At 39.0% G+C, this 19,938-nt stretch overlaps 1 protein-coding gene across 4 annotated transcripts in view; it reads left to right on the forward strand.

Annotated features, from left to right (window-relative positions):
- The window catches only part of PDE4B (phosphodiesterase 4B), a 340,358-nt gene that overhangs the window by 254,775 nt on the left and 65,645 nt on the right, over window positions 1-19,938 (forward strand). For all 4 annotated transcript variants that reach the window (XM_070746092.1, XM_070746089.1, XM_070746090.1 and 1 more), the window contains exons 4-7: window positions 2,951-3,145; window positions 10,895-10,931; window positions 13,206-13,276; window positions 16,058-16,107. In XM_070746092.1, coding sequence (XP_070602193.1) covers window positions 2,951-3,145; window positions 10,895-10,931; window positions 13,206-13,276; window positions 16,058-16,107 — 353 coding nt within the window. The remainder of the gene's footprint in view (window positions 1-2,950; window positions 3,146-10,894; window positions 10,932-13,205; window positions 13,277-16,057; window positions 16,108-19,938) is intronic.

A 19,938-nucleotide genomic window follows, 5' to 3' on the forward strand; every position in this document is an offset into this window, starting at 1 on the left:
ACGGGAGTGCCTCTTTGCTTTTTGGAATAGTTTCAAAGAATTGCTGCACTTGAACCAACAAAGTAGGAATCCCTTCAAAGATCTGGAAGATCCTACTCAGTAGAGGGTTCTAAACCCCTTTTCTACTGGTTCCTGTGCTTGCATACATGCAACACTTTTGCGCATATGCAGAAGCATCCTGAGTGGGTGGTCTTACTGATTTGCATTGCATTTGACTCAGAGCAGGAAGGATATGAGCATGAGAGGAACCAATTTAGGTAATGCTCTGTATTCTAAATCTACACTGCAGGAGTATTTCATTCTCTAGGTGAAAGCTGATTGGTTGGAAAAAGGATTCTAGATTCATTTTGTTTCAAAATTCCCTAATCTATCATTATATACACTTTGTAAAAGAAGATAGTAAAGACTATACAGTAATACCTCGTCTTACGAACCTAATTGATTCCCGGGGGAGGTTCGTAAGGTGAAAAGTTTGTAAGATGAAACATTGTTTCCCATAGGAAACAATGTAAAATCAATTAATGCGTGCAATGAAAAAAACCCGCAAAAAAACGCCGCTGCCTGGCTGTCACCTTTTGAAACAGCAGGGCGCTTCTCAGCGTTCTCCCAATGCCGAACCAGGAAGTTCGGCAAAAGTTTGGGTTCAGGTGGCCGCTGAGAAGCACCACTGCCCGGCTGTCACCTTTTGAAACAGGCGGGGGGCTTCTCCGCGGCCTCCCGAACGCCGAACCTGGAAGTTCGGGTTTGGCATTCGGGTTCAGGAGGACGCTGAGACGCCCACGGCTGTTTCAAAAAGCGACAGCTGGGCGGCGGGGCTTCTCAACGGCGGCGGGGGGGTTCGTAAGATGGAAAAAGTTCCTAAGAAGAGGCAAAAAATTTCTGAACCTCAGGTTCGTATCTCAGGTTGTTCGTATGGCGAGGGGTTCGTATCATGAGGTACCACTGTATATTGTTCAGTTGGGCAATTTATTTGAAGAACTGTTTATTTGAAAATTGCTAGACTTAATAGTGTGGAAGAAAGCTACTGAACCATATGCTTGCTATTGCAATTATAAAAAATTGCCAGAGGTTATTCTTAATGATAAAATCTATGAAATATAAAACCTGAATTACTTAATTACTTAATAATTTTTCAGACTTTCAATATTGATGTCAGCCTTGCAAGGCAGTCAAGACAAGAAGCACACCTAAAGTACTAAGTCTATCTGTATTGTAAGATTAACGGAACATACATTTTTCCTTCCATTTTTAGTCCAAGAAACTAGAGGTGGTTCCTTATGGGACTTTTTACATTCCCCGCGATTTCTTTTGCATTTCTTTTTGATTTTTGTCTAATCTGCTGCTCTTCCTCCTGTCTCCCAAAGTCATTCCCGTAAACTATTAGGGTAAGATGGAGAAAAAAGAGGACAGTTCCTTAATTAAAATACCTTTTGTACAATCACTTTGTTTTTACAGATTCAATTCTTTCAATAGCTTTGTTTTCATTATAAGATTCCTGAGGAAAATAATTCAAGTTTTATGGTATACCTGTTAGCCTTAATATGGGTTATATTCTGCCATCACCTACATGATGAAAGGTTTTGACTGCTGTCAGTGAAGCAAATATAAATCTCATTTTATTTTCTTCCTTTTTTGTTATCTATTTTATATTGGCTACCTGATTTGAGGACCCTTCGTCTTTTCAGAAATCCCCCTCTTTCTCTGCCTTGTCTTTCTACGTTTATGGATCAATCTTTGTAAAATGTTGAACAAATATTTTCTGATTTTAAAAATTAATGGGTTTTTTCCCTATTTGCACAACTTTTTTCAAGTACGTATAGTGATCCCCCCCCCCATTTATAGCCATATAGTCTTCTTTCATACTTATAGACAAAGAGCTGGTAGCAGTTTATGGGATTATTCATAAATATCCTATAATACTTCAGTAACTTTAAATTACTTGAAAATAGGGTTCTTACAGCTAAGTGCCAAAAATAGATATGTTTTTTTTATTTTTTAACAACTGTTTTAGGAAATAAATTTTCAAATCCATAGGTAGATCTCTATAATACTATTTGATATCTCATTTCTTTGTTCCCCACCATAGTAATCAATATTTTTAAGGAATACTCAAAGCTGACTTTAATTTCACAAATAGATGCTTATATTGCTCAGTGTCTCTTAGGATAGAAGGATCCTAAAAAGTAAGAAATCCTTAGAAAATGGATTGTGGGAATCACTAAAGATTCAAGCTGCTGGCAAACAAAAACTAAACAATAGCAAAGTTACAAATGCCTTCAAGAATATAAAAGCAGTCAGCTTTCGAAAAACATCATACTGATTTGGTGTTTATTGATTTATTTATTTATTAGATTTGTATGCCGCCCCTCTCCGTAGACTCGGGGCGGCTCACAGCAATAATAAACAATATATAACAAATCTAATAGTCTTCGGAGAGGGGCGGCATACAAATCTAATAAATTATTATTATTATTATTATTTATTATTATTAATAATTTAAAAGAAACACTAAAAGCCCCATTATTAAAAGCAAATGTACACACAAACATACCATACATAACTGTATAGACCCGGGGGAGATGTTTCAATTCCCCCATGCCTGACGGCAAAGGTGGGTTTTAAGGAGTTTACGAAAGGCGAGGAGGGTGGGGGCAGTTCTAATCTCTGGGGGGAGCTGGTTCCAGAGGGTCGGGGCCGCCACAGAGAAGGCTCTTCCCCTGAGTCCCGCCAAACAGCATTGTTTAGTTGATGGGACCCGGAGAAGGCCAACTCTGTGGGACCTAATCGGTCGCTGGGATTCGTGCGGCAAGAGGCGGTCCCGGAGATATTCTGGCCCGTTTACCCACTGTTTCCCAGTTATGATAAGCGGGAATTAAAGATACGGTAACTAACTATAATTAAGATGTTAAATATGCAATGTCAGTCATATTTATGAATTTCTTGTTCACAGCTTTGATGTCGAAAATGGCCCTTCACCCGGTCGTAGCCCACTTGATCCTCAGGCTGGCTCATCTTCAGGGCTTGTGCTACATACCACATTTCCAGGGCATAGCCAGCGTAGAGAATCATTTCTTTATCGATCGGACAGTGACTATGACCTGTCACCAAAGACCATGTCACGGAATTCTTCGGCTCCAAGTGAACAGTAAGTAGATCTATCATATTCTAGAATTTCTACAGAGCAGACTGCATTTCTAATTTCAACAGATCTAAAGGCAACAAATTGGAAAACGTTGGTCTGGAATAATCCTGGGGCAACTTCTTAAAGGAAGAATCTTCTCCTAAAAGTGAAACCAGTTTGCAAGCTGATAATATCAGAAACGTATGTGTGTCTAATCTAAGCCTTGGCAGTTCTGTGTTAGCAAAAACTTCAGAAGAGAAGGATTTAGGGGTAGTGATTTCTGACAGTCTCAAAATGGATGAGCAGTGTGGTTGGGCAGTAGGAAAAGCAAGTAGGATGCTTGGCTGCATAGCTAGAGGTATAACAAGCAGGAAGAGGGAGATAGTGATCCCCTTATATAGAGCACTGGTGAGACCACCTTTGGAATACTGTGTTCAGTTCTGGAGACCTCACCTACAAAAAGATATTGACAAAATTGAACGGTTCCAAAGACGGGCTACAAGAATGGTGGAAGGTCTTAAGCATAAAACGTATCAAGAAAGACTTAATGAACTCAATCTGTATAGTCTGGAGGACAGAAGGGAAAAGGGGGGACATGATCGAAACATTTAAATATGTTAAAGGGCTAAATAAGGTTCAGGAGGGAAGTGTTTTTAATAGGAAAGTGAACACAAGAACAAGGGGACACAATCTGAAGTTAGTTGGCGGAAAGATCAAAAGCAACGTGAGAAAATATTATTTCACTGAAAGAGTAGTAGATCCTTGGAACAAACTTCCAGCAGACGTGGTTGGTAAATCCACAGTAACTGAATTTAAACATGCCTGGGATAAACGTATATCCATTGTAAGATAAAATACAGGAAATAGTATAAGGGCAGACCAGATGGACCATGAGGTCTTTTTCTGCCGTCAGACGTCTATATTTCTATGTTTCTATCATGTGGGTACCATATTTTTCAGAGTATATGATGCACTGGAGTATAAGGCACACCTTAGTATTGGGTGGAAAAAATAGGGGGATAAATTTCTGCCTACTAGGTATTCATCTGGCTAGTCTCCTTAATCTGGTCAGCTTCGGGGCATTAGTTTGCTGGTTTTGACCATGTGCATGCGCTTTTTGTTCCCTGGTTGGGGGTAAAAAAAAGGGCTTCTAAAGCACAGTTGATCATTGGAGAGAAAAGCAATGGGAAAAGCAGGCAAAGCATGGAAGATCGCTTCACTCGCTAGCATCTCATTAAGGCTGGAAAAAAGCTTTAAAAAAGCTACATTCAAAGTATAACACCCCCCCCCCCCAAATTTTCAGCGTCTTTTGAGGGGAGAAAGTGCTCCTTATACTCCAGAAAATACGGTAGTTGTTCCCATGAATATCATCATCAGGCAAATGGCAACAATCTCTTTCTAATAAAAAAAAATTCAGTACCTCCATATCATCAGGTATGAAGTATAACAACATGAAATAATATGCTGACTTGAAGAAGAAAAGAAAAATGTGGAATATATTCTGTGGAATCCAAGGGAACATTTCCCTTTGGCTTGCCAAAACCACAACCCAGTAAAGAATGAGTTTTTAGTGATCATCAGGATTTGGCCGAACAAGGAGCTGGATTTCTGGACAACTTAGAAACTAAGAATATAGAACAAAATTCTGTTGCACTCTAACTTCTGGAACAACAGTAGTAATGGTGGGCTTGAATAATCACAGTTTACATGAGGAATACCTGTTTATTTTTATTTCTTGCATACGTATTATCTAATTTTCCATATTGAAAATCCAGACAATTTGTCTGTGTTTAAATAGCATTAAAAGCAGGGTATGTCAACAAAAGCCAGGAAATGTAATGCTGGCCTTTTCTCATAATGTTATGCCTTTTTTCCGACTGAGAGTTAGTATATAAACCTAACTGGAATTTCCTAGTCTTTATTGCCTTATGTTACAAGAAGAAAATGACAATTTCTGATCAGATTATTTCATTTATTTGATATACATTCAGAAGTGAAATCCAGCAGGTTCTGGAGAGCCGGTTGTGGAAGTTTTGAGTATTTCAGAGAACCAGTAGCAGAAATTTCGAGGATTTGGAGAACCGGCAAATTGCATTTTGACAGGAGGGCACGGAGTCGGGTTGAGAAGTCGCTGATGGATTCCCCGTCAGCCTGCCGCATTTGTGCGAATTGGTTTCGGCTGACGCGGGCTGGAGTGGTGGGCTGGAAATGGGTAACCAGCTTCTCCTGAAGCGCCATCCAGGCGACAGTCTCCATGGTGTCGGGCTCGACCAGTGTAGTGGAGAGGCTGTAGATTGCAGGGCCGCATTAGTTCAAGAAGATAGCACACTTTCTGTCATCGGAAACGTCTTGGAGGTTGCTTGCTTCAAGAAAGATTCTGAATTTGGACATGTAGGTTGTCCAAGTGTCTTGATCGGGGTTGAAGAAGGCCGGTGCCAGAGGAGAAGGCCATCGGGAACGCATAGGTCGGGCACCCTTGTCGCCACTGTTAAATCAGGAGACTGGAGACCAGGGGCTAATAATCAGCTCTTTATTAACACAGACAAATAGAAGTGATCAGCTTTATTTTTCAGCGGCTTGTGTTATACAGACTGATATTGATATGAACGGAGAGGAACAACTTGCCTAAGTTCAGCCAGCTGGGCAGGGGTGAAATGTTCCTGGTTCGGGTGTGCCTGTCTGTGATTGGAGATCCAGTGCCAAAGGCTCCGCCCACCCATCTGGACACCGGATTCTTTTACCCTGTGTCATGCACAAAGCATTCTATGTATACACAGAGGGTGAAATAACCCAAATGGCAGCATCCAGGAGGGTGTACAACAACCATCAGGCATTCCCAAACTGGGAACATTTCACCCCTGCCCAAATGGCTTATGTGCCTATGGGGAGTTTGAACACTTTATTATAATAATATATTTTTAAATAGTAAGCAACATTTCAAATCAGCAACATATATATTCAAATGATTCATTGGACTCACTTTGTAATTAAATAGGATATTTGGACAGAAAATATTTCAATATTAAAGGCAAACAATTCCAAAACTTAATGATTTAACTTGATAAACAATTTATCCATGCATTTTAAATACTGTACTAGGACTGTGCATGCTTAAAAACAATTTGCAAGGGGTATTTCAAAATGCACAGAAATTGCAAACTGTCAGCCCGAAACCAAGAATGATATGTATCCATTCTTCCAAGCTGAGTTCTTTATTGCTGTAGGCAAAATCGTGACAAACTCTATCATCTGCATCTTATATGTTTCCAAATGTAAAATAATGCACTTGGGGAAAAGCAATCCTCAATCTGAGTATTGTATTGGCAGTTCTGTGTTAGCAAAAACGTCAGAAGAAAAGGATTTAGGGGTAGTGATTTCTGACAGTCTCAAAATGGGTGAACAGTGCGGTCAGGCGGTAGGGAAAACAAGTAGGATGCTTGGCTGCATAGCTAGAGGTATAACAAGCAGGAAGAGGGAGATTATGATCCCGCTATATAGAGTGCTGGTGAGACCACATTTGGAATACTGTGTTCAGTTCTGGAGACCTCACCTACAAAAAGATATTGACAAAATTGAACGGGTCCAAAGACGGGCTACAAGAATGGTGGAAGGTCTTAAGCATAAAACGTATCAGGAAAGACTTAATGAACTCAATCTGTATAGTCTGGAGGACAGAAGGAAAAGGGGGGACATGATTGAAACATTTAAATATGTTAAAGGGTTAAATAAGGTCCAGGAGGGAAGTGTTTTTAATAGGAAAGTGAACACAAGAACAAGGGGACACAATCTGAAGTTAGTTGGCGGAAAGATCAAAAGCAGTGTGAGAAAATATTATTTCACTGAAAGAGTAGTAGATCCTTGGAACAAACTTCCAGCAGACGTGGTTGGTAAATCCACAGTAACTGAATTTAAACATGCCTGGGATAAACATATATCCATTGTAAGATAAAATACAGGAAATAGTATAAGGGCAGACTAGATGGACCATGAGGTCTTTTTCTGCCGTCAGACGTCTATATTTCTATGTTTCTATCATGTGGGTACCATATTTTTCAGAGTATATGATGCACTGGAGTATAAGGCACACCTTAGTATTGGGGGGGAAAAATAGGGGGATAAATTTCTGCCTACTAGGTATTCATCTGGCTAGTCTCCTTAATCTGGTCAGCTTCAGGGCATTAGTTTGCTGGTTTTGACCATGTGCATGCGCTTTTTGTTCCCTGGTTGGGGGTAAAAAAAGGGGCTTCTAAAGCACAGTTGATCATTGGAGAGAAAAGCAATGGGAAAAGCAGGCAAAGCATGGAAGATCGCTTCACTCGCTAGCATCTCATTAAGGCTGGAAAAAAGCTTTAAAAAAGCTACATTCAAAGTATAACACCCCCCCAAATTTTCAGCGTCTTTTGAGGGGAGAAAGTGCTCCTTATACTCCAGAAAATACGGTAGTTGTTCCCATGAATATCATCATCAGGCAAATGGTAACAACCTCTTTCTAATAAAAAAAATTCAGTACCTCCATATCATCAGGTATGAAGTATAACAACATGAAATAATATGCTGACTTGAAGAAGAAAAGAAAAATGTGGAATATATTCTGTGGAATCCAAGGGAACATTTCCCTTTGGCTTGCCAAAACCACAACCCAGTAAAGAATGAGTTTTTAGTGATCATCAGGATTTGGGCGAACAAGGAGCTGGATTTCTGGACAACTTAGAAACTAAGAATATAGAACAAAATTCTGTTGCACTCTAACTTCTGGAACAACAGTAGTAATGGTGGGCTTGAATAATCACAGTTTACATGAGGAATACCTGTTTATTTTTATTTCTTGCATATGTATTATCTAATTTTCCATATTGAAAATCCAGACAATTTGTCTGTGTTTAAATAGCATTAAAAGCAGGGTATGTCAACAAAAGCCAGGAAATCTAATGCTGGCCTTTTCTCATAATGTTATGCCTTTTTTCCGACTGAGAGTTAGTATATAAACCTAACTGGAATTTCCTAGTCTTTATTGCCTTATGTTACAAGAAGAAAATGACAATTTCTGATCAGATTATTTCATTTATTTGATATACATTCAGGAGTGAAATCCAGCAGGTTCTGGAGAGCCGGTTGTGGAAGTTTTGAGTATTTCAGAGAACCAGTAGCAGAAATTTCGAGGATTTGGAGAACCGGCAAATTGCATTTTGACAGGAGGGCACGGAGTCGGGTTGAGAAGTCGCTGATGGATTCCCCGTCAGCCTGCCGCATTTGTGCGAATTGGTTTCGGCTGACGCGGGCTGGAGTGGTGGGCTGGAAATGGGTAACCAGCTTCTCCTGAAGCGCCATCCAGGCGACAGTCTCCATGGTGTCGGGCTCGACCAGTGTAGTGGAGAGGCTGTAGATTGCAGGGCCGCATTAGTTCAAGAAGATAGCACACTTTCTGTCATCGGAAACGTCTTGGAGGTTGCTTGCTTCAAGAAAGATTCTGAATTTGGACATGTAGGTTGTCCAAGTGTCTTGATCGGGGTTGAAGAAGGCCGGTGCCAGAGGAGAAGGCCATCGGGAACGCATAGGTCGGGCACCCTTGTCGCCACTGTTAAATCAGGAGACTGGAGACCAGGGGCTAATAATCAGCTCTTTATTAACACAGACAAATAGAAGTGATCAGCTTTATTTTTCAGCGGCTTGTGTTATACAGACTGATATTGATATGAACGGAGAGGAACAACTTGCCTAAGTTCAGCCAGCTGGGCAGGGGTGAAATGTTCCTGGTTCGGGTGTGCCTGTCTGTGATTGGAGATCCAGTGCCAAAGGCTCCGCCCACCCATCTGGACACCGGATTCTTTTACCCTGTGTCATGCACAAAGCATTCTATGTATACACAGAGGGTGAAATAACCCAAATGGCAGCATCCAGGAGGGTGTACAACAACCATCAGGCATTCCCAAACTGGGAACATTTCACCCCTGCCCAAATGGCTTATGTGCCTATGGGGAGTTTGAACACTTTATTATAATAATATATTTTTAAATAGTAAGCAACATTTCAAATCAGCAACATATATATTCAAATGATTCATTGGACTCACTTTGTAATTAAATAGGATATTTGGACAGAAAATATTTCAATATTAAAGGCAAACAATTCCAAAACTTAATGATTTAACTTGATAAACAATTTATCCATGCATTTTAAATACTGTACTAGGACTGTGCATGCTTAAAAACAATTTGCAAGGGGTATTTCAAAATGCACAGAAATTGCAAACTGTCAGCCCGAAACCAAGAATGATATGTATCCATTCTTCCAAGCTGAGTTCTTTATTGCTGTAGGCAAAATCGTGACAAACTCTATCATCTGCATCTTATATGTTTCCAAATGTAAAATAATGCACTTGGGGAAAAGCAATCCTCAATCTGAGTATTGTATTGGCAGTTCTGTGTTAGCAAAAACGTCAGAAGAAAAGGATTTAGGGGTAGTGATTTCTGACAGTCTCAAAATGGGTGAACAGTGCGGTCAGGCGGTAGGGAAAACAAGTAGGATGCTTGGCTGCATAGCTAGAGGTATAACAAGCAGGAAGAGGGAGATTATGATCCCGCTATATAGAGTGCTGGTGAGACCACATTTGGAATACTGTGTTCAGTTCTGGAGACCTCACCTACAAAAAGATATTGACAAAATTGAACGGGTCCAAAGACGGGCTACAAGAATGGTGGAAGGTCTTAAGCATAAAACGTATCAGGAAAGACTTAATGAACTCAATCTGTATAGTCTGGAGGACAGAAGGAAAAGGGGGGACATGATTGAAACATTTAAATATGTTAAAGGGTTAAATAAGGTCCAGGGGGGAAGTGTTTTTAATAGGAAAATGCACACAAGAACAAGGAGACACAATCTGAAGTTAGTTGGGGGAAAGATCAAAAGCAACATGAGAAAATATTATTTTACTGAAAGAGTAGTAGATCCTTGGAACAAACTTCCAGCAGACGTGGTAGATAAATCCACAGTAACTGAATTTAAACATGCCTGGGATAAACATATATCCATCCTAAGATAAAATACAGAAAATACTAGGGCAGACTAGATGGACCATGAGGTCTTTTTCTGCCGTCAGACTTCTATGTTTCTATGTTTCTATATATAGTCTGTACACTATTAGGGAGAGCTATTTCACCCACTTTCTCTCGTACACAATATCTGAACTGAGCTGAGTTGCCTCTTATTTTTGTGGAAATCACCCCTTCCTCCGGGGAATCAAGATCCTCACTACGTTCCATCATAGAACCCAGCATCTCTTTTTCAGACCTCATACAAGCTTGAATAAAGGCATGGCTGCTTTAAGGACTCATTTGAAAGAGGCGACTGCTATAATCAATCAGTTCATTGAAGCAGCAATGGCTTTTTCATGTGGAAAGCTGAAAAAAGAAACGCCTACTTAAATTTCCAATACATATGTCGTAGAAAATGTGTATAGGATCAAGTGAAGAAATTCTTTTGAATCAATCATAAAAATAAGTCAGAATGCAAAAGGTAGAATCCTGAACAACTCCCAACTCTGGAGAGCAAAAAAGCTGTACAACAATAAAGGACTTCATTTCCCATTCTAATTTAAAACCACTACTCACAGGTTTGGTTGTATATAATCTTAATTTGTGCATGGATATGAAATTTACAGCCATTAAATTTTAATGTTAGTCAACGTTTTAGAACAAGATATTGTGATGATTCTTATACAATTATTTTTCAAAATCTTCTAAAACACACGCTCCTTTTTGTTTTCATTTTTATTAGACATGGAGATGACCTGATAGTGACACCATTTGCACAGGTATGTTCCAAATATTGTAACACAGTTTATATTACTATCAAGATTGAATTAAGACTCTTGCCCACAGTGTCTTTCTCAATTCCCCTAGGCACATTAGACCTCAAAGTCTTTTTCCACTCTTTCTCTAAAACCTTTTCTGAAAACTTATCTGATAAACTGCTTTTTTTAGTTTTATGCCTTTAAGAGCAACTAATTCAGTTGTCAGATTAATTAATAAAGTCACAAGGAAAGATGTGGTAAAAAGCATTGAAAATATTCAGAAAGACAACTTTCTTATTGTTCTGTCTGGGTCCCTCCAGAAGCAAACACCAACCCAAAAAGAGAAACCAGACACACTGGTAAAAAGCAAAGGCTGGTATAATTCAAAGCAAACACAGGTAACAGAAAATGTCCTTACAAACAGGAACACGCTGGAACTTCAAAGAGGTTTCACGAAGGCCATGAAGTAAAACAGGATTCTTGCTGTCAAAAACAATGCTGGAGATAACAAACATACGCCTCCCCCAAGTCTTCCAGACTGCTAGGCCACAAGCCAAGATCAGAGACGCTGAGAAGCAAAGCAGGGTCACAGAACTTCCAGTTGATAACGCTCCACATGACTCCAAGGGCTGGCCTGCCTTTTAAACCCTGCTGAGGAGAACCACCCAAACCCAGCTGTTGCCAATTCAGTGGTGCCAATACCTTTCTAATTGGTCCCGTCTCTGAGCTGCACGTCGCTGTCTCATGTCAATTATAGCCTGTGCTTTCTCATCCAATGAGTTCAGGCTACTGGCTGGGGAGAGCCCCCCCCCCCGGGACTCTCAGGCTGCTCTCCCTCATCCTCTTCCTGACTTTCCTCTCCCCTGTCTGCCTGTTCTTCCCCCTCCTGTTCACTGTCCTCCTCCTCCGGGCATGGATCCAGCAGAGATGCAGCCGGTCCCTGAGGAGCCGCAGGCTGAATCACAACACTTATGACCTCACAATAAAAGACTTGGGCATTTCAATTTCCAGGTTCTGTATTTACTACAGATTAGCATTAAATTTATTTTACTGAAATCTGTGTAAATCTTTCCTTCCTTAATTTTGCCAACTATATTATGCTAAATTTACTTCCACTTTGCTGCCCACAGTATGCTTTGCCTATAGAAGTACTGTACTGTATTAAAAGCCTGGCTTTTAAAAATTTATTTTATTTACCTATTTGTATCTTACCTTCATTGTTTTTACAAATAACTCAGGGCGGTGAACATATCCAACTCAACTTCTTCCTCCTATTTTCCCCATAACAACAACCTTATGAAGTGAATTGGCCGAGAGAGGGATCGGCTCAAAATTACCCAGCTGGCTTTCATGCCTAAAGTGGAACTAGAACTCACAATCTTCCTGTATCTAGGCTGGTGCCTTAACCCAGTGTTTCCCAACCTTGGCAACTTGGAGATATCTGGACTTCAACTCCCAGAATTCCCCAGCCAGCGAATGCTGGCTGGGGAATTCTGGGAGTTGAAGTCCAGATATCTCCAAGTTGCCAAGGTTGGGAAACACTGCCTTAACCACTAAACTAAACTGCCCCTCTTTATCTCCTTATGGTGACTAATATTCCCAATAACAAAACACAATTTATAAATGCCAGACTTGGAAATAAAAAAAACTAATTTATTTCAGAAGAAAAAATACAAGCAATATATTTTGGTTGTGATGTTGCCAAAGCTATCAAGTTTCTTTGTGTTTTGTGGCATTGCTGCTCTTTTCAAGATTTCATAATTCCGGGGCCTATAGCTCTGTTTTAACTGTTAAGCCATTAACAACTTTTTAGTCACACAATAAACGTCTATTCTCGTTTCCAGTTACTGTCTATTGCATACCTTCAAATGATTATTGTTAATAAATAGACTGTGGGGTTTTTTACTTCAAACCTATGAATATACAATTCAGTTAAATATGTGTTATATAAATCTGGGCTGTAAAAAATCTATATGGCCATTAAGTGGAAGCAAAGAATTAGAATTTTTATTATCTCTTTGCTGCCATCTGGTGATTTTCCAGTTTTTTGCATTACAGATATATGGGGTGAGCTATAATATTATTTAATCAATTTGAATAATATAAATCCTTATTCTTTTATGGATTTAAACATAATTTTAAAAACGGAAACCCATTTGTTTTAATAACAATATTTTTGCTTAATTCTCTTGACATTTGTGGGATTTTTAAAGAACATCTGAATATTTATATAATTCTACATTTTGAGTTCTTCCAATGTATTATGTTATTCAGTGCACTCTTACATTTTAATAGGTCTTGGCAAGTTTGAGAAGTGTAAGAAATAATTTTACAGTACTGACTAATCTGCAGGGAACATCAAACAAGTAAGCTACTTTTTCATTTTTGTTTTTAATTAACTGTTGTAATCATACCTTACCATTGTAAAACTATGAATTATCTATTCAGAAGTAGAGCCCATTGAAAATCAGTGAAAGGTACAATCCATTGGATTGAAAAAACTATTGTTAAAATACACCTTAAACACCATCACTCCGCAGTCTGCATTGGCTGCCGATCAATTTCCGGTCACAATTCAAAGTGTTGGTTATGACCTTTAAAGCCCTTCATGGCATCGGACCAGAATATCTCCGAGACCGCCTTCTGCCGCACGAATCCCAGCGACCAATTAGGTCCCACAGAGTGGATCTTCTCCGGGTCCCGTCAACTAAACAATGTCGGTTGGCGGGCCCCAGGGGAAGAGCCTTCTCTGTGGCGGCCCCGGCCCTCTGGAACCAACTCCCCCCGGAGATTAGAACTGCCCCTACTCTCCCTGCCTTCTGTAAAGCTCTTAAAACCCACCTTTGTCGTCAGGCATGGGGGAACTGAAACACCTCCCCCGGCCACGTACAATTTATGTATGGTATGTTTGTGTGTGTGCTTGTTAATATAGTGGGGTTCTTTTTAAAACTATTTTAAATACTTAAATTTATTGAATTTATTTGGATTTGTACGATTGTTTATATTTTTTTGTTGTGAGCCGCCCCGAGTTCGCGGAGAGGGGCGGCATACAAATCTAAATAATTAAAAAAAATTAATTAAATTAAAAAATAAAGATATTAGGAAAAATGTGAATGATATACGTATGATTTTTCATTAAAAAATTGTCTTTTAAAACTAACCGAAGTTGTTGCACCTAAGAGATAGAATAAGCTAGCAATAGAAAAATTGAAAAACCAAGATGAACCAAATTGACATTCCTACATGAGGACCAAAGCCATAATTATCTTTCTGCAATTCAAACCTAAACTCAACATAACTACTTTTCTATATTAGGAAACCTGTATTTCCTAATATAGAGTGTGTGTGCATGTGTGTGTATGTTCTATTTTTGAAAATCACATTAAACTCAGTCTGTCCTATTGGAATGAATTATGAAAAAAATTAAATTGTTCAATAATGATAACATTTGTACTGCAATTTTCACAAACATCTGGTAGAGCGTTTGGGGGAGCCTGCTTAAGATTTACAGTTATCCACATGTGACTCAATTTTACAGCATTTTTTTTGCAACAGTTGTTAAATGAGCCATTGTGTTCATTAACCGAATCTGCAGTCGTTAAGCAAACGCCAGAGTTGTAAGTGCAAATTCATTATTCTGAATGGGCATTTCCCCCTTAAAATTACAAATTGCAGTCACGTGAAGGCAAAGTGGTTGCCAAGCACCTAAAATGTGATCACGTGATTTGAAGGGAGGGGGGGATTGGACAGGAGTGCTTTATGGTCTGTTAAAGCATCTGTTCCAAGTCTGTCATAATTTTAAATGGAAGTACCATATTTGTAAAATATTTATTACTTTTCATTGTCCATTGTCCAGATCCGTTATTTAGCTGTCAGGTTTACTTAATGCTTATTTGAGGAAACTAGGCTTTTCTTCCCTACGGAGTCTCATAAGGACAAAATCAAAAGGATGATAGTTACATGTTTAAAAGTATTACCATCGGTTTGTGTTGACTGATTAGAGTGCTAATGCAGATGTACCCATCCCCTTCACATTTCCTCTCAGTCATGAGAACGTGCCGTATGATTTCACTTTACATTCCTAAACAAGCAGTATGGAAGCCCTTGACACTGAATCTGGGTGACAGCTGCTTTTTGAAGCAAGCAGCTTGTAGGCATTGACTTGCCATATGGATAGGCCAATGTTTGAAGGTTCCTCCACATAAAAAGACGCACTTAGCTGTTTTAGATTGCATGCAGAAGCGTTTCTCAACTTTAAGAAATGTGGACTTTAATTACCAGAATTCTCCTAGACTAGTGTTTCCCAACCTTGGCAACTTGAAGATATTTGGACTTCAACTCCCAGAATTCCCCAGCCAGCCAAGGCTGGCTGGGGAATTCTGGGAGTTGAAGTCCAAATATCTTCAAGTTGCCAAGATTGGGAAACACTGCCCTAGACGGTATTGCTGACTGTGGCTTTCCCCGAGTCAAAGTCCACACCTCTTTAAATTGTCAAAATTGAGAAATACTAGCATGGATGAAGCACCTCATTAGCAGCTGATGTTAAACTTACACATACAGTGGTACCTCTGCCTACAAACGCCTCTACTTACGAACTTGTCTAGATAAGAACTGGGTGTTCAAGATTTTTTTGCCTCTTCTCAAGAAACATTTTCCACTTACAAGCCTGAGCCTCCGAAACTGTAACGGGAAAAGGCAGGGAGAAGCCTCTGCGGGGCCTCTCTAGGAATCTCCTGGGAGGAAATAGGGCTGGAAAAGGCAGGGAGAAGCCTCTGTGGGGCCTCTCTAGGAATCTCCTGGAAGGAAACAGGGCCTCCACCCTCCCTCTGGTTTCCCCAATCGCACACATTATTTGCTTTTACATTGATGCCTTTGGGAAAAATTGCTTCTTCTTACAAACTTTTCTACTTAAGAACCTGGTCCTGGAATGAATTAAGTTCGTAAGTAAAGGTACCAATGTATTTACAAATTTGTGTAAATATCATCCATTCTAATCTTGGTTTAGCTGGCATCTCTAGCCTTCAGTTACTCCTGTAGAGTGAGCCCTTATTCTATATTAATGGGGAGGAGGAAAACTGCATTGAATTCAGAGACATCTCTGGATCCCAGTGCCGCCATATAATAAACTTCCATTCATTCCTCTACAGGAGGTCTCCAGCAGCAAGTCAGCTACCCATCTCCAAAGTAAACATTCAAGGTATGTATTCTGTTTGAGGGTGGGGAATATTGCTTTGTTCAATTACAGGGCCTGTCCTGTACATTTACAGCAGCAAGCAGAGAGAGGTATCATTATACATTTTTATAATGGATGTTTGCTGGCCGAGCATAGGTTACTCAAGTGGTTTTGTCATTAGTTGGGTTTTGCAACACAACTGAGCAGCAGGGATGAGAAAGAACGTTTTTCAGGAAAACAGAAACAGATGGTAAGATATGTATGTAAAAAAAAAATGCCTAGAAGAAGAGTGGTATAGTGGCAGACAGGAAGAGGATGGAGGAAATGATTCATTGTTGAAATGCAAAGAGTTCATTGTTAAAGACTTAACAGTAAAGGGGACCAAAAAAACCCCAATTGTGAGTAACCATTTCATTTAACAAAGGGATGAATTTCATCGCTATATATGCTCTTTACAAAAACAATATGCCTAATTATTAATGGTATGTGTCAATTCTTCCTTCATAAACCTTCTAGGTCATTGCAAGAATTCCATGAATAAATCTTCCCTTTTTTGGTAATAATTTTATTGAAGATTATATGATACATGTAGAACTAATACACTTTACATAGACTAAAAGCATAGAAAAAGAAAAATTGCATAAAAGAAGAAGAAACCTCTTTCTAATCACCTTTGTATACCATACCCATCCATTCTCTATACACAAATCTTTAAAACCTCTTCACCCATCTTAATCAGAAAAAGTCCATTAAGGATTATCAGAAAAGAATAGCAATATTATTACCAATTACGTTATTAAATCCACTTTGAATCCTTCCTTTTTCTATTTAAACAAATTCTTCCATCTCATTATAAATAAACATTTTCAAACATTGTCATATAATCCTAATTTAAAAATGTATTAAACTTCATCAGAGATAAGATCTGATTTATTCTAACCCTGATCAAATAAGCCAATTTTATCTTCTTTCTCTCAGCAATCTTTAATTCGCTCAAATAATATCTTAGTATCTGCTTTCTTTACTTACAAGCCTTCTTCATCTTTTCTCCCAGACTTATTAAGACTTCTATCAAGCCTTGTTGTAAATTCAATATAAAATGGTTATCCACATCATATTTTCACTATTTGTCACAAAACTGTTAACAACTTCAATAAGACCATTTTATAACTCCATTGCAAAGAAGTTACCCAAACCACACTTGTGGTTTAGTATTTGTGTGTGTTTTGCATCTATGGAGGTTCTCAGTCATCCAGGTTATGATTGTCCCAAAAGTGCTTTTTCAAGAGGCAACTGGGCTTTCTGGTTTTTCTTTGAAGATGTTTCACTTCTCATCCAAGAAGCTTCTTCTGTTCTCTGTGTTTTGTAGTTATTAAATCAACTAGTTTGTTTTTGCATACAATATATCATATTTTTATATATCCTTATTTCATCTTTTTTCCTTGCAGGCTACCATTTTTTAAAGTCACATTCATATCACTTTTAGTTTTATTCAACGGAGGATAACTTTAAAATCATTTTGGGCATGCATGTAATAATTTCAAATTTCTCTTAAAGAAATCCACTGACCTATTTATCTTCTTAAGCCCTCTAAAAACCAACCTTCAAAGTCATCACTTCTTTTGTTTCAAGGTGTAAATTTAAAAAAGATTATCACAAGAAAGGATTGTTACAATGGTTACAATGAATACTTCAGCTTCAACAGCAACAACACACAAGCACACAATAGGTTAAAATTCATAAATTGCTCCAAACTCAACTGCAGAAAAATAAGACTTCAGCAACAGAGTGATCAATGCCTGAAATACACTACCTGACTATGTGGTTTCTTCCCCAAACCCCAAAAACTTTAACCTTAGACTGTCCATGGTCGACCTCACCCCATTCCTAAGATATCTGTAAGGGGCGTGCATAAGCACACCATTGTACCTACCATCCCTGTCTTACTGTCCTATTGTCCAAATTTACCTGTATCTACTTGCTTTTGTTTATGTTTATACCATACCTATTACCTTGTAAACATTTTGACAAATAAATAAATAAATAAAAAATCTTCGCAAAATTAGGTCAACAACTCTTAATGCCTTTTGTTTATGTTTATACCAATACCTGCTATCTTGTACATGTTTTGACAAATAAACAAACAAACAAATAAATAAATATCAGAAATTTAAAAATTCAGAGTTCTAATCCAAATCCATTTGAACCCTTAATCCATTTAAAATTTTCAGAAATCCACACTATCATCCCTCTTTGGCTGTATATTCAAAAAAGACTATTTTAACTTATAAAAAATATCCTTGTTATTGATTATGTAAAAACTAACGGTAATCAAATTTGCAGTTATGAAGGATAAAAAGAGTAGTAGAGAAAAAAAATTCAACATGATTCTGAGGTTCAGCCAGAACATTAAGTTCTTAAAGGCTACATTGATAGCTGTGAGCTCAATGTAATCCTGTGACCACTAGCTGCCTACAAGCCAACCACAAAAATGCATTGTATGTCATCTACTCTCTCTCTCTCTCTCACACACACACACACACACACAGAGGGGGGAGGTGAGAGCGAGGGAGGGAGAAAGAAACCATCTGTCTGGAATACTTACGGGTGATCTCAGTATCTCTCCTTACTCCAGAAAGATTTTAAAAGTCTGAACCCAGCATTCAGCTGCCATTTTTGCCGAGTCTACGGAGTGGGGCAGCATACAAATTTAATAAATAAATAAAATAAATAAAATAAATTTTTAGCTGTTAGATCTCCTACTGGCAAATGGATATTAGTTATAATTCCTCACCATAAGCAACTCCTTCAGACATCCTTGATCCACAGCTCACATTAGAGAACCATCTTTCAGCTGTGGCGAGGGGGGCATTTGCCCAGGTTCGCCTGGTGCACCAGTTGCGGCCCTATTTGGACAGGGAGTCACTGCTCACAGTCACTCATGCCCTCATCACCTCGAGGTTCGATTACTGCAACGCTCTCTACATGGACCTACCTTTGAAAAGTGTTCGGAAACTTCAGATCATGCAGAATGCAGCCGCGAGAGCCATCGTGGGGCTTCCTAGATTCGCCCACGTTTCTGCAACACTCCGCGGCCTGCATTGGCTGCCGATCGGTTTCCGGTCACAATTCAAAGTGTTGGTAATGACCTATAAAGCTCTACATGGCATTGGGCCAGAATACATCCGGAACCGCCTTCTACTGCATGAATCCCAGCGGCCGATAAGGTCCCACAGAGTTGGCCTTCTCCGGGTCCCGTCGACCAAACAATGTCGTTTGGCGGACCCCAGGGGAAGAGCCTTCTCTGTGGTGGCCCTGGCCCTCTGGAACCAACTCCCCCCAGAGATTAGAACGGCCCCCACCCTCCTTGTCTTTCGCAAATTACTTAAGACCCACCTTTGTCGCCAGGCATGGGGTAGTTCAGTTATCCTTTCCCCCTAGGCTATTACAAGTTATGCATGGTATGTTTGTGTGTATGTTTGGTTTTTTATAATAAGGTTTCTTTTAGTTGTTTTTATTAATTGGATTGTTCATATTGTTTTACCACTGTTGTTAGCTGCCCGAGTCTGTGGAGAGGGGCGGCATACAAATCCAATTAATAATAATAAATAATAATAATAATAATAATAATAATAATAATAATAATAATAATAAATCTTCCTGAAATTCATGTTTAGCCTTATTTTTAAGCATGGTAGTACAACTGAGATTAGCGGGGACACTGATTCAGATGTTTGCTCTTTAGAGTAATTGACATCATCACTTAGGTGACTCACTGTAAAAGAATACAATGGGATCATATATATTGATCTTATTTTTAAAAGTCTCATTTAACATTTCCAAGAGTGATTTTTT

The sequence above is a fragment of the Erythrolamprus reginae genome, chromosome 3 (assembly GCF_031021105.1).
Source record: "Erythrolamprus reginae isolate rEryReg1 chromosome 3, rEryReg1.hap1, whole genome shotgun sequence".
Classification (NCBI taxonomy): Eukaryota; Metazoa; Chordata; class Lepidosauria; order Squamata; family Dipsadidae; genus Erythrolamprus; species Erythrolamprus reginae.